The sequence below is a fragment of the Mandrillus leucophaeus genome, unplaced genomic scaffold (assembly GCF_000951045.1).
Source record: "Mandrillus leucophaeus isolate KB7577 unplaced genomic scaffold, Mleu.le_1.0 Scaffold330, whole genome shotgun sequence".
Lineage (NCBI taxonomy): Eukaryota > Metazoa > Chordata > Mammalia > Primates > Cercopithecidae > Mandrillus > Mandrillus leucophaeus.
Window position 1 is genome coordinate 823,414 of NW_012103477.1, and position 11,300 is coordinate 834,713.

At 55.6% G+C, this 11,300-nt stretch overlaps 1 protein-coding gene across 1 annotated transcript in view; it reads left to right on the forward strand.

Annotated features, from left to right (window-relative positions):
- The window catches only part of CCDC27 (coiled-coil domain containing 27), a 19,924-nt gene extending 9,252 nt beyond the window's left edge, over window positions 1-10,672 (forward strand). Inside the window, 7 exon segments of the mRNA XM_011988441.1 lie at window positions 658-747; window positions 1,143-1,509; window positions 1,778-1,908; window positions 4,926-5,003; window positions 5,947-6,159; window positions 8,799-8,903; window positions 10,426-10,672. Coding sequence (XP_011843831.1) covers window positions 658-747; window positions 1,143-1,509; window positions 1,778-1,908; window positions 4,926-5,003; window positions 5,947-6,159; window positions 8,799-8,903; window positions 10,426-10,548 — 1,107 coding nt within the window. The 3' untranslated portion in view covers window positions 10,549-10,672.
- The last annotated feature ends 628 nt before the right edge of the window (window positions 10,673-11,300 follow it).

An 11,300-nucleotide genomic window follows, 5' to 3' on the forward strand; every position in this document is an offset into this window, starting at 1 on the left:
TGGGGTTGGGGTGGGGGTGGGGTGGGGGTGCAGATGCTATCCCACCTCTAGGTCTGGGCAGAGGACTGGATGTGGCAGGTCTGTGTTGTGCCCAGCGGTGGCCACCTGATCTTCCTAAGACCTGATTTCTCTCATACCTGAGGAGACAGCCTGAGTTTATGCTGGGGGCCAGAGATGAAGCAGGGACCAGGGGGAAGGCCTCTGACCATGCCAAATGCCGTAAATGCCTCAAGGGAAGGCTGCCTAGACATACAGGGCAGGGGCAGGGAAAGGTGGTCAGCCAGGGGCTTCCACTCTCTGTCCTCCCCAGGCTACTGGTGGGTGTCTGAGGGTGGGGAACCCAGGCAACGACATGCACCATGGGCGTGTCTAAGGCTGGCTCCCTGACTTCCAAGGCCTTGTCTTTTACTGCAAGGCCACTTGCTGGGGGCTGCTCTGGGGCTGCCTAGAGCCCCTCTGCCCCCCAGGGTTGCCCATCCACAGGTTCCTGTGCCCTCCACTGCCACAGCACCCACATCCCCCAGCCCCTTGGCAGGAGGATGCAGGTCCCCTCCCCAGACACGAAAGGCCACTGTCCCTTCCAGGACAGGCAGTGGTCCGTTCCTGGGGTGCTGCAGGAGGGGCTGGAAAGCTGAGGGTCCCCGGGGCATCTTGCAGGAGCGGCTCTCAGATGCTTCGCTGAAGCTGGGCAGGCTGAGCCTCCTGAAAGCCTTCTCCAGAGATGAGGAGCTGCAGCACTGGCAGCAGGTGCGGGCTGCCTGGAGAGCGGGCACGCAGTGGGGGACCCCGGCCCAGAAGCCACTGAGGCTGCTTAGCTAAGAGGCCCAGGCCCCAAGTGTCCCCACTGCAGCCCTGACCTGGGGTGCCCCCACTCCAGGGGAGCAGGTGAGGTGGGTGGGTTGTTAACCCCTTGAAGTCACAGGTCAGGTGCAGTCTCCTGACAGAGGGAGGACCCATGACTGAGGCCGCAGTGCCTGGGCCATTGTTGGTGACCTTGCCAGGTGGATGCTCCCCCGCTCCCTGGATCCTGCAGCAGCCTGGAAGGAGGCGTCCTCCCCGGTGCCCCCGCCATAAGCATTAGAGTTCCCCACCCTGGGGGTGCCCCGCAGCCCTGCCCAGCCCCTGCCCTACCCATCTCGCAGATGCAGGAGGAGTCTGCAGCACCAGAGAGGGGCAAGGAGCTGGACCTGGGAGGTGGCGAGGAGGACGAGGGCCTGGAAGGGGAGCCCAAGGGGGTGGAGGACACGGGTGCCAGGGGAGGTGTGAGCCAGATGGGGGCTGTACATGAGGAGGGACGCAAGGAGGAGGAAGAGGAGGAAGGGGACAGGGATGAGGACTCCGAGGAAAGGGAGCTGCCAGAGGAAGAGGAGATGCCCAGGAGAAGTGCTTCCTCCCTGGCCGAGTCGTTTGAGGAGCAGCTGCTGACCCAGCTGGAGGAATACGAGCAGGTCATCCTGGACTTCCAGTTCAACCTGGAGGCCACCAGGACCAGATACTCCCTCGCAACAGGTAGGGCCTTGGCAGGGGACTGGGCTTTGGCCACTGGGCTTTTGACCACTGGGCTTTTGGCCACTGGGCTTTTGACCACTTTGGTCCTGGCCCAGGAGCTGGGACGCCCAGACGCTGCCTGCTCTGGTCAGTGAGCTGGAGCAGGGGCAGGTGTCAGCAGCCTCACCCAGGCTCGCAGAGCCCTCCCAGCTGGCGCGGTGGCCCGGCCCTCTCCGGTCCCTCATTGCCCCTGCTTGCTCTTGTTCACCGCCTCTGCCTCTGCGCCCAGGAGTGATTGCGTCTTTACAACAACAACTGGATTTCCAAGAATCCCAACTGCGGAAGATCAATAGGGAAAATGAGACGCTGCAGAAGGAGCTTCGAGAGCGGAAGCAGCAGCTACAAGCCATGACCGACAAGGTGGCCGTGCGCTTAGTACCGGCCTCCGCTCCGTGAGCACGGGCCAGACTTCATTCACCCCCAGCAGCTCAGGGCAGGCGCCACCCGTCCCATCTACTGATGGAGACTTTGAGCCTGGGGCGTCCAGGCAGCTGGCCCAGGGTTGTGTGGCTGAGAGCGGCCCCGCCAGGATTCCCCCAGGTGTGTGGGAGGCTGGAGCCCATGTGTCCAGCCACAGCTCTGCCCTGCCCCTGGGCTGGAAGCATGTGTCGCTGTCTCCTGAGCCACTGTGCTCTTGGCCTCTCCTCAAGCATCTCCTGGCCCCTGAGTCCTGGGGGTGAGAAGGTGCTCTCTGTGCTTAGAGAGACTGCTACTCCACTGAGCCCACTCTTGTCGTTTTTGCTAAGTGTTTTAAGTTTTTATTCTTATCAAAGTTATTGATGCACATCGCTTAAAGGATCAAATAGTTCCACGAGGCCTGTCATGAAAACCAGGAGCCTCTGACCTCTTCCCTCTCATCTGCCCTCTCCTAAGGCATCATTTTAAATTCTTCCAGCACATTCTTTATGAATCTATCTCCATATCTCTAAATAGCATGCTCATAATGCCCGTTCTAGATTTGTCTCCATCTTAACATTATTTAATGCTTCCTTTTTTCCTCCCGTCACCCCCCAGCACACACAAGGGCAGCCTTTCCATCCACCCTGCTCCCCATATCATTCTCACAATCATGTTGCACTGACATCATTGGGACAGTTATTTGTCTCACACACACACACTCAAATAAGTTTTACAGAACAGTACTAAGATTTATAAACCACAACTTGAAAACGGCTGCATCCCATATCTTTTGCTTTCTTGCCCAGTTCACTTATTTCTGGTGGAGCACATCCTCCAGTAGTTTTATCAAAAAGGATGACTGAGGCCAGGCGCGATGGCTCACACCTGTAATCTGAGCACTTTGGGAGGCTGAGGCAGGTGGATCACCTCAGGTCAGGAGTTCAAGACCAGCCTGGCCAACATGGTGAAACCCCAGCTCTACTAAAAATACAAAAGTTAACCGGGTGTGGTGGTGGGTGCCTGTAATCCCAGCTACTCAGGAGGCCAAGGCAGGAGAATCACTTGAACCCAGGAGAAGAAGGTTGCAGTGAGACAAGATTGCACCATTGCACTCCAGTCTGGGCGACAAGAGCAAAACTCCATCTCAAAAAAAAAAAAAAAAAAGGATGAAAGGGGGTAAAGTTTTGGGGACATGATATGTTGGCAAATGTCCTTACTGTACACCCTTGCAACATCTGGGTTGGATATAGCATTCCCGTCTGAAAACCATTTTCCTTCAGCATCACAGAGGCATTCCTCTGTTGTCTTACAGTTTTCAGGTTTGCTGATAAGAAGTCCAAAGACGTTCGCGGTTCTTTGTGGGATGGTTGTTCCTCTCTGGAGAGTTGTAAGATCTATATTTGTCGCAGGTGATCTGAAACCTCCCAGAGTTATGCTTTATTGAGGGCGTATTTTCATCTGTTGTACCGGGCACTCAGGGGCCATCTGGAAACTCATGTCCTTTAGTTCTGGAATTTTCTTTGGTTTTATTGTTTTTTCGTGTCCTCTCAATTTTTTAGCGATTGGACCTCCTGTCCTGCTCTTGTTTTATCTGTTAGCTCCTCCTTTTTGTCTCCTTGTGTTTTACAGATACTTTCTGAAGATTTCCTTAACTTTATCAACGGCTCTTGAGTTTTCATTTTGTTATAATATTTTACTCTGATGTTCTCTGAATGTTCCCTTTCTCGTTTTTTGAAGTGCACTCGTGTTTGGTTTCACAATTGCAGTATCTTCTCTTCCCTCGATGACAGTGTTCATCATAGTGTTAGTTTTCTAACTTGTTGCACCACTCCTATTTCCTACAAGTTCCCTTTTATTTTATTTTTATTTTTATTTTTTTTGGAGACAGAGTCTTGCTCTGTCGCCCAGGCTGGAATGCAGTGGTGCGATCTTGGCTCACTGCAAGCTCCGCCTCCCGGGTTCATGCCATTCTCCTGCCTCAGCCTCCCGAGTAGCTGGGACTACAGGTATCCACCACCACGCCCGGCTAATTTTTTGTATTTTTGGTAGAGACAGGATTTTACCACATTAGCCAAGATGGTCTGTATCTCCTGACCTCATGATCCACCCACCTCAGCCTCCCAAAGTGCTGGGACTACAGCTGTGAGCCACCACGCCTGGTTACAAGTTCCCTTTTGAAGTTGGCTTTTGGTCTCTCATTCATCTGAGAGCTTTGCTCCAATGTTCGAGCTGACTGGACTCTGAGCACACAGGTGACCACTCCGTGCTCCCTGGGCAGAGCAGTGCGCTTTGCTTTGGCATTTTAATGGAGAGTTTCTTTTGTTTTATTATTTTTATTTTTCTGAGATGGGTTCTCACTCTGTCATCCAGGCTGGAGTTCAGTAGTGTGATCACAGCTCAATGCAGCCTCAGCCTCTCCAGGGTCAGGTGATCCTCTCATCTCAGCCTCCTGAGGAGCTGGGACCACAGGCGCACGCCACCACGCCCAACCAATGTTTTTATTTTTTGTAGAGACAGGATCTATGTTGCCCACGCTTCTCTCAAATTCTTGAGCTCAAGTGATCCACCCACCTCAGCCTTCTAAAGTGCTGGGATTACAGGTGCGAGCCTAGGGCTCTTCATTTCTGACATAACATTCCACCAGTCATCCTCATTTTAGTCTCCATGTTTAGAAGAACCCGGACCGACAATGTCTGAGACTTTAAGGAACTCAAGTGTGAACTGGGCTTGTTTTCTGCTTTCCCTACTGCCGGCTACTTGGCTTTTTTGGATCTGGGATGTCAGATACCACTCAGCCATCTTCAAACTCTCCAAAATATTTTTAGTCCTCTTTCTTCTCCTCTTCTCCCTGCCTTCAATAGAAATCCCGCTGCTATTATTTTAGGGAGCTTTGGGGAAGGGAAAAAGTTAGATGCCAGTGTTCAGTCTGTTATTTCAACCTGGGAGACCCCCATGCCAACCCCTCTGTCTCCTTCCAGTTCTCCAACCTCCGAGAAGATAAGAAACACCAAGAGATGATGGGGCTAATTGAGAAGGACAACCAGCTCCTCCGACAGGTGACAGCCTGGGTGTCGTTACATGGTCAGCCAGGCCACTGCTCTTGCTGTAGTCCCAACACAGTGAAGGGCAAGATGGGGCTGGAGCATCTTCACAGCCCAGCCAGAGTCCCTTAACTTAGGTAGCATGCCACGCGACATGTCTCTGGGCCCCACGTCCGCACAGAAAGCTCCTCGCAATCCCTGGGCCCAGACTGGACTGGAGGGACTCAGCAAGAGTTGCCGGCCCTTTTTTTTTTTTTTTTTTTGACAGAGTCCTGCTCTGTCACCAGGCTGGAGTGCAGTGGTGCGATCTCAGCTCACTGCAACCTCCGTCTCCCGGGTTCAAGCAATTCTCCTGCCTCAACCTCCCGAGTAGCTGGGACTACCAGCATGTGTCACCACGCCCAGCTAATTTTTGTATTTTTAGTAGAGACAGGGTTTCCCCATGTTGGTCAGGCAGGTCTCGATCTCTTTTTTTTTTTTTTTTTTTTTTTTTTTTTGAGAGGGAGTCTCGCTCTGCCGCCCAGGCTGGAGTGCGGTGGCCGGATCTCAGCTCACTGCAAGCTCCGCCTCCTGGGTTTACGCCATTCTCCTGCCTCAGCCTCCCGAGTAGCTGGGACTACAGGCGCCCGCCACGTCGCCCGGCTAGTTTTTTGTATTTTTTAGTAGAGACGGGGTTTCACCATGTTAGCCAGGATGGTCTCGATCTCCCAACCTCGTGATCCCCCCGTCTCGGCCTCCCAAAGTGCTGGGATTACAGGCTTGAGCCACCGCGCCCGGCCAGGTCTCGATCTCTTAACCTCATGATCCACCCGCCTCAGCTTCCCAAAGTGCTGGGATTACAGACGTGAGCCACTGTACCTGGCTGCCGGCCATCTTTTAGGAAAAAGTGGACGGGTATCACACGTACTCAGGTTGGATGAAATGACCCCACCTCTTTGTCCTCCCCGGATGTCCCCAGCAAGTGTCGAAACTGGAGAGAAAGCTCACCAAGCGGGACCGCGTCATCTCAGAGTTGGACACCAAGGTCAGCCAGCTGCAGGAGCAGGTGGAACTGGACCAGAACCACTTGCAGAGGTGGAAGCAGCTGCAGGAGGATTTGCAGAGCAAGAAGGAGATGATTCAGGAGTCGGAGCAGCAGGTCCGCGTGGCCCTGGAAAGTTCCCAGTCCAGGGTATGCCCAGCCCCTCCTCCTGAGGGTCTGTCCCAGCAGCTGGCGGCCAAGCACCCAGGCCCCTGCCCACTGCCCACCGAGGTAGAACCGGGCTCTGAGTACACGGGGGCTTGGGCTGGTTCTGCTGTGTACACCAGCACCCACACAGAGTTGACGCTCAAGAAGCGTGGGTAGAGGATGGAGTGAGGGTGCAACGGAGCACCCCGGAAGCATTCGTCAATGGCAGTGGTGGGCGGAGCCCCGCAGGCAGGGCTGCGGGTCTTCGCTTGCATTGTGAAGGGGATGGCTCACTGGTTGGAAAGGAGGAGGGCTCCTGGATTGAGAGGAATGGTGTTATCAACCCCTCTCTGAGTCATGGTGTGCTTGCTGGGCCAGGCACCATTCTAAGTACCTTCTTGGTATCAAAGTCATGTGGCTCCTTTAACCAAACTATGAAGTAGTTATCATGATCCTCACTTAACAGACAAGCAGGAAAGGATGAACAGTCCCCCTGGACCCCAGACCTGCTTTGCGATGGTGCTGGGATTTGGACCAGGCAGTCTTAACTGCAGGACCCCACTGGGGCGTCATATTAAACGTGAGCAAGGCCAGAGCGCACCCTGCTTGTGAAGGCCCCATGCCAAAAAGGAAATCAATAAAGAGCTGACTTGTTTTTTTTCTTTTTTGAGGCAGGGTCTTTCTCTATCATCCAGTCCGGAGTGCAGTGGGGTGACAAAAGCTCACTGCAGCCTCGGCCTCCCAGGCTCAAGCCATCACCATCCCACCTCAACCTCCTGAGTAGCTGGGACCACAAACCTGTGCCATCATACCCAGCTAATTTTAGAAACTTTTTGTAGTGACAGTCTCACTATGTTGTCCAGACTGGTCTCAAACTCCTGGGCTCTAGCAGTCTGCCTGCCTTGGCCTCCCGAAGTGTTGGGAATACAGGTGTCAGCCACCATGCCTGGCCCTGACCTTGATTTAGAATCCAAAATTAAGCAAAGGTCAAGGTCATGTATGGAGGCTTTTGAAGTCATGTTCCCACCAGGAATGCCAACTGCAACTCAACTGTGTTCTTTTTCCTGCCTGAGCCTGCCCCCTTCCGGCTGGGTCAGACTGTGGCACCCACCCCTGGTATCCCTTGATAAAACAGTTTGGGATCCAGCCGTAGTCCTGGTGAAAGCATTAGACCAGAGGCGGTCGAGGTGTGTCCATTTGTGCGTCAGCCTGCACGGACCTGGTAGAGCCTGGAAAGCTGAGTTGAGAAATACTCTGAAGCTAAGTCCGGGTGAGCAGGAACTAGCGCCAAGCTTGATGGTGAGGCCCCACGAATGTGGGGAAGTGAGGCTGGACACCCTGGGTAGCTGCCAACCTCTACCCTGGGGAGGCACCCCCCAGAACAAAGGCCCAGTCCCTTGTGGCCTCAGGACCTCCAGCACTTGGCACGATGTTTGTACAAAGTGGGCATTCAATAAATACTGGAAAGAAGGAAAGGATTCCACTCCTCACACAGGCCAGGGGCCCATGACATTCCTGCTGTTACTTAAACCTGTCCGAGTGGCAGTGTGGACGTGCTTCCACTCGGAGGCACAGCTGAGCCTTTCGGGCCCGGCTTCCGTCGGGCACCTCTGCGTCGTCAGGGTTTCTGGACGAGGAACGGGTGCTGATCGTGCCGCATAACTCCAGGGGTTTCCTTCTGAGGCTCCTGGGGTGCAGATTGGAGAGATTTCCGCTGTAGCTTCCTGGGAGGCATGATTAGCTACCTCTGGGGAGGTGGCTGCAGTGTACAGGCAGACGAGGATCTTCACGGCAGCAAAAGACTGGAACGCCTTCCGGGTCTGTGCACAGGGGCCAGGTTCAATGCTGCTGTCCGTGGCACAGACGCCTCCTAGTCAGCATGGAAAGGAGGAAGGGCCAGCAGCACACTGTTAAATGCCTAAAGTGAGAGTGTCGCCAAGGGCCAGGAAGTCCACTCACTGCAGCTCCCCTGGGCAGCGGAGGAAGGTCCAGGGGTTACGTGCAGCTTCTGTACTATTTTGGTTTCTTGGTTTAAAAATGTGTGTGGGCCGGGCGCGGTGGCTCAAGCCTGTAATCCCAGCACTTTGGGAGGCCGAGACGGGTGGGTCAGAAGGTCAGGAGATCGAGACCATCCTGGCTAACCCGGTGAAACCCTGTCTCTACTAAAAAATACCAAAAAACTAGCCAGGCGCAGTGGCAGGTGCCTGTAATCCTAGCTACTCGGGAGGCTGAGGCAGGAGAATGGCGTAAACCCAGGAGGCGGAGCTTGCAGTGAGCTGAGATCCGGCCACTGCACTCCAGCCTGGGCGACAGAGCGAGACTCCGTCTAAAAAAAAAAAAAAAAATGTGTGTGTGTGTGGGTAGGTTTTACTTTCCAATTAGAAAAGCCCACGTGGTGTCAAAGAGCCTTTGGGCTTTGGGGCTGGGCCGTGCAGGGTCAGGGGTTGGATCCGGCACCTCCTAGCTCTCAGGCAGCCCACGTTGACTCCTCCGGCCCCCGTTTCCAGTTTCTAAAGCCATGAAAAGTGAGGGTGAGCTGTTCCTTCCTGGCCTATAAAAAATAAGGTGCTGGGGGGTGCAGCCCACTGGCCAGGTGCCTTCTTGGGCACAGATGAGTGACGATGTTGTCCCTTTGCTCATAGCTCGAGAGGCTAAGGAATAAGATCATCCAGGCCACCTTTAGCATCACCGGGACCAAGTCCTTGGTCAACGAGATATCTGACAATGACATCCTGGAAGCCCTGCAGGTACACCCCTAAGCTCAGCTGCCTCCATCCGGGTCCCATCCCCCTAGGCCACAGCTGGGGTAGGGGGTGGGGTGGGGGCCTAGGTTAGACTCAAGGGACTCTGTTCTCATCCTAGCTGTGTCACCTATTCACCTGGACCCCAGGACCCCCCTTTCTCTCTGCTCAGGCAGAGGGGACCAAATCATCCTAAGGTGGGTGGGGGCATGGCATGGGAGTCTTACTCACTCTCAGCAAAAAGGGGGAGGGGCATCAGAGACCAGCAGTAACCACCACAACCCATCCTGAGCGCTGTGGACAGGGAACAAGCCGCTCGGGTCATGAAGACTCTCCCGCACCAGGAGCCCAGCCCCCGCTTTGTCCAGCTTGGTCCCCTCCACTGGTATCCCCACCCACTGATCCAGGGCCCTGGCGCAGACTCTTCCCACCCTGGCTACAGCCTCCTGGGCTCCTTCCTGACCAGGGGTCCCCAAGCAGGGGCCTCGGAGAAGTACAGGGGTATAGGAGAAATAATTCAGGCCTTGGGGTCACTGGGCATGAGGGGGTCACCACCCACCAGCTGTGGGCCACACAGTCACTTCTCTGAGTCATAGATGCCTCCCTCTGTGATGGACAGCGCATGCTTACCTGCAAGGTGTCGTGAGACTCAGAGATCTGGGAGTCTGGCACCGGCTGTGGCTCCATGTGGGGCCATGTGCTACGCAGGGGTCACCTCTCGCCAGCAGCTGCTTCTGGTCCCAAGACCCACACTTTGCCCTCTGGGGCTGCCCTTAAACCCCAGTGTGTGTCCACGACCTTCCAGCACCCACGTTCCTGGGGCCTGGTTCCCTTTCTCTGCAGAGCAGATGGGCCCCAGACAGTGCCTTTCCTGCAGAGCTGTAATGTGGGCAGAGATCTCTGCGGCCTTGGTACTGTTGTCTGGGGGAGGGGAGGAGGAAGGGGAGGGAAAGAGGAAGAGAAGAGGGAAGACAGAGGATGGAGGGAGTATTCCCACTGCACAGTAGCCAGGGAAGAGCACCTTTGCTTGTTTGCCATAACCTGACACAAACCAGCAACGGCCCAGAGAGGAGACTGGAAGAGGGGTGGGGACAACGTTCCCTATGCACAGGACAGAAAGGACTTGAGGGACAGATGTGACGACCTCAAAGGTCTCTAGGAGTCTGGGGTTCCTCACAACTCTAAGAGGGCTGAGGAGGGGACTTAGTGCAGGCTTCTGTGGGCTGGTGGTGTGCACCTGCCCCGGCTCTGCGTTCTGTGACTTCACTTCCGTGGCTGAAAATCAGCCGCCGTGGGAGTATTCCCACCACAGAAATTGGCAACGCCACAAAGCCGAGCGCAGTTTTGCTTTTTCCTCCCCGCTGGAGAGCCGGTTGTAAGTATTCACCAGCACACCGCTGCTGCAGCGAGCCCCTCTGGAGGACGAGAGGGTGGTGTCCCGGGCAGCTGGCATGAACTGGGCAGACCAGCCTCAAGGCCAAGGTGAGGAACTGCGAAGGCCACCTCCACGGTTGTGTTTCTTGTGTAGAGAATTATCTCAGAGAGAAGCGACTACTACAATCAGCTGAAGCAGAAAGGCGTCAAAGTGCCCCCCCTTCAACAGTCAGAGGCCTTCCTGCCCAGCAAAACCAAGAAGGGGACCTCCAAGTAGGCCCAGCCAGGCGCCCAAATACGGTCAGCCCAGCAGAGGCCAGGGCCCAGCTCCAGAACCACCCGCCCCCACCATGAGTCCTGTTCTCAGACTTAGAATTAAACCCCGGCGTTTTGGCACTGTCCCACCTTTATCTTCTCTGGGATCCACGTGGGGGCCTATTCTCCTCTGCGACCTTGAACTACTACGACACTCCCCATTCCAAAGCTCACTCACTGGGGGTCAGCACACCAGCCTGTGCCCCTAGCTCCTAACACGTCCCCATGAGGCCCCAGGCTGCCAGACGCCTGAGCCGGGGTGTCCAGCCAGCACTCAGCACAGACCTCACACCTACTGAACAGAGGGGGTCTGTGACCTCCTGCCCTGGGGCCTCTCCTGGTTGGGGCACTCTCTTGAAGGAGGATTGGAAGATGGTGAGGGTGGGGGGCTCTGTTCCCATGCCCCTGGTCCTGGAAGGAAAGTTTTACGGACGGCAACGGTGTCTGTGGTCCCTGACGCTTCCCCGGCGCCTCGCAGGCTCTGGGCGCCTGAACACAGTCGGAAGGGGCTCTCCCCATCGGCCTTCTCTGCTCCCCACCCACACCCGCTTCCCTTCCCGCCGCGAGCACCGAGCGTGGGCCATGTGCGGGCACCATGCCCCTTAGGCCCCGGAGGGCGACGGTCCCCGCGGCCGAGTCTTCGATACCCAAGATTCAGACCCAGACGCGCCCAGAGCCTCCCGTAGTCTCGTCGGCGCTGCAGCCGGGTCCCCG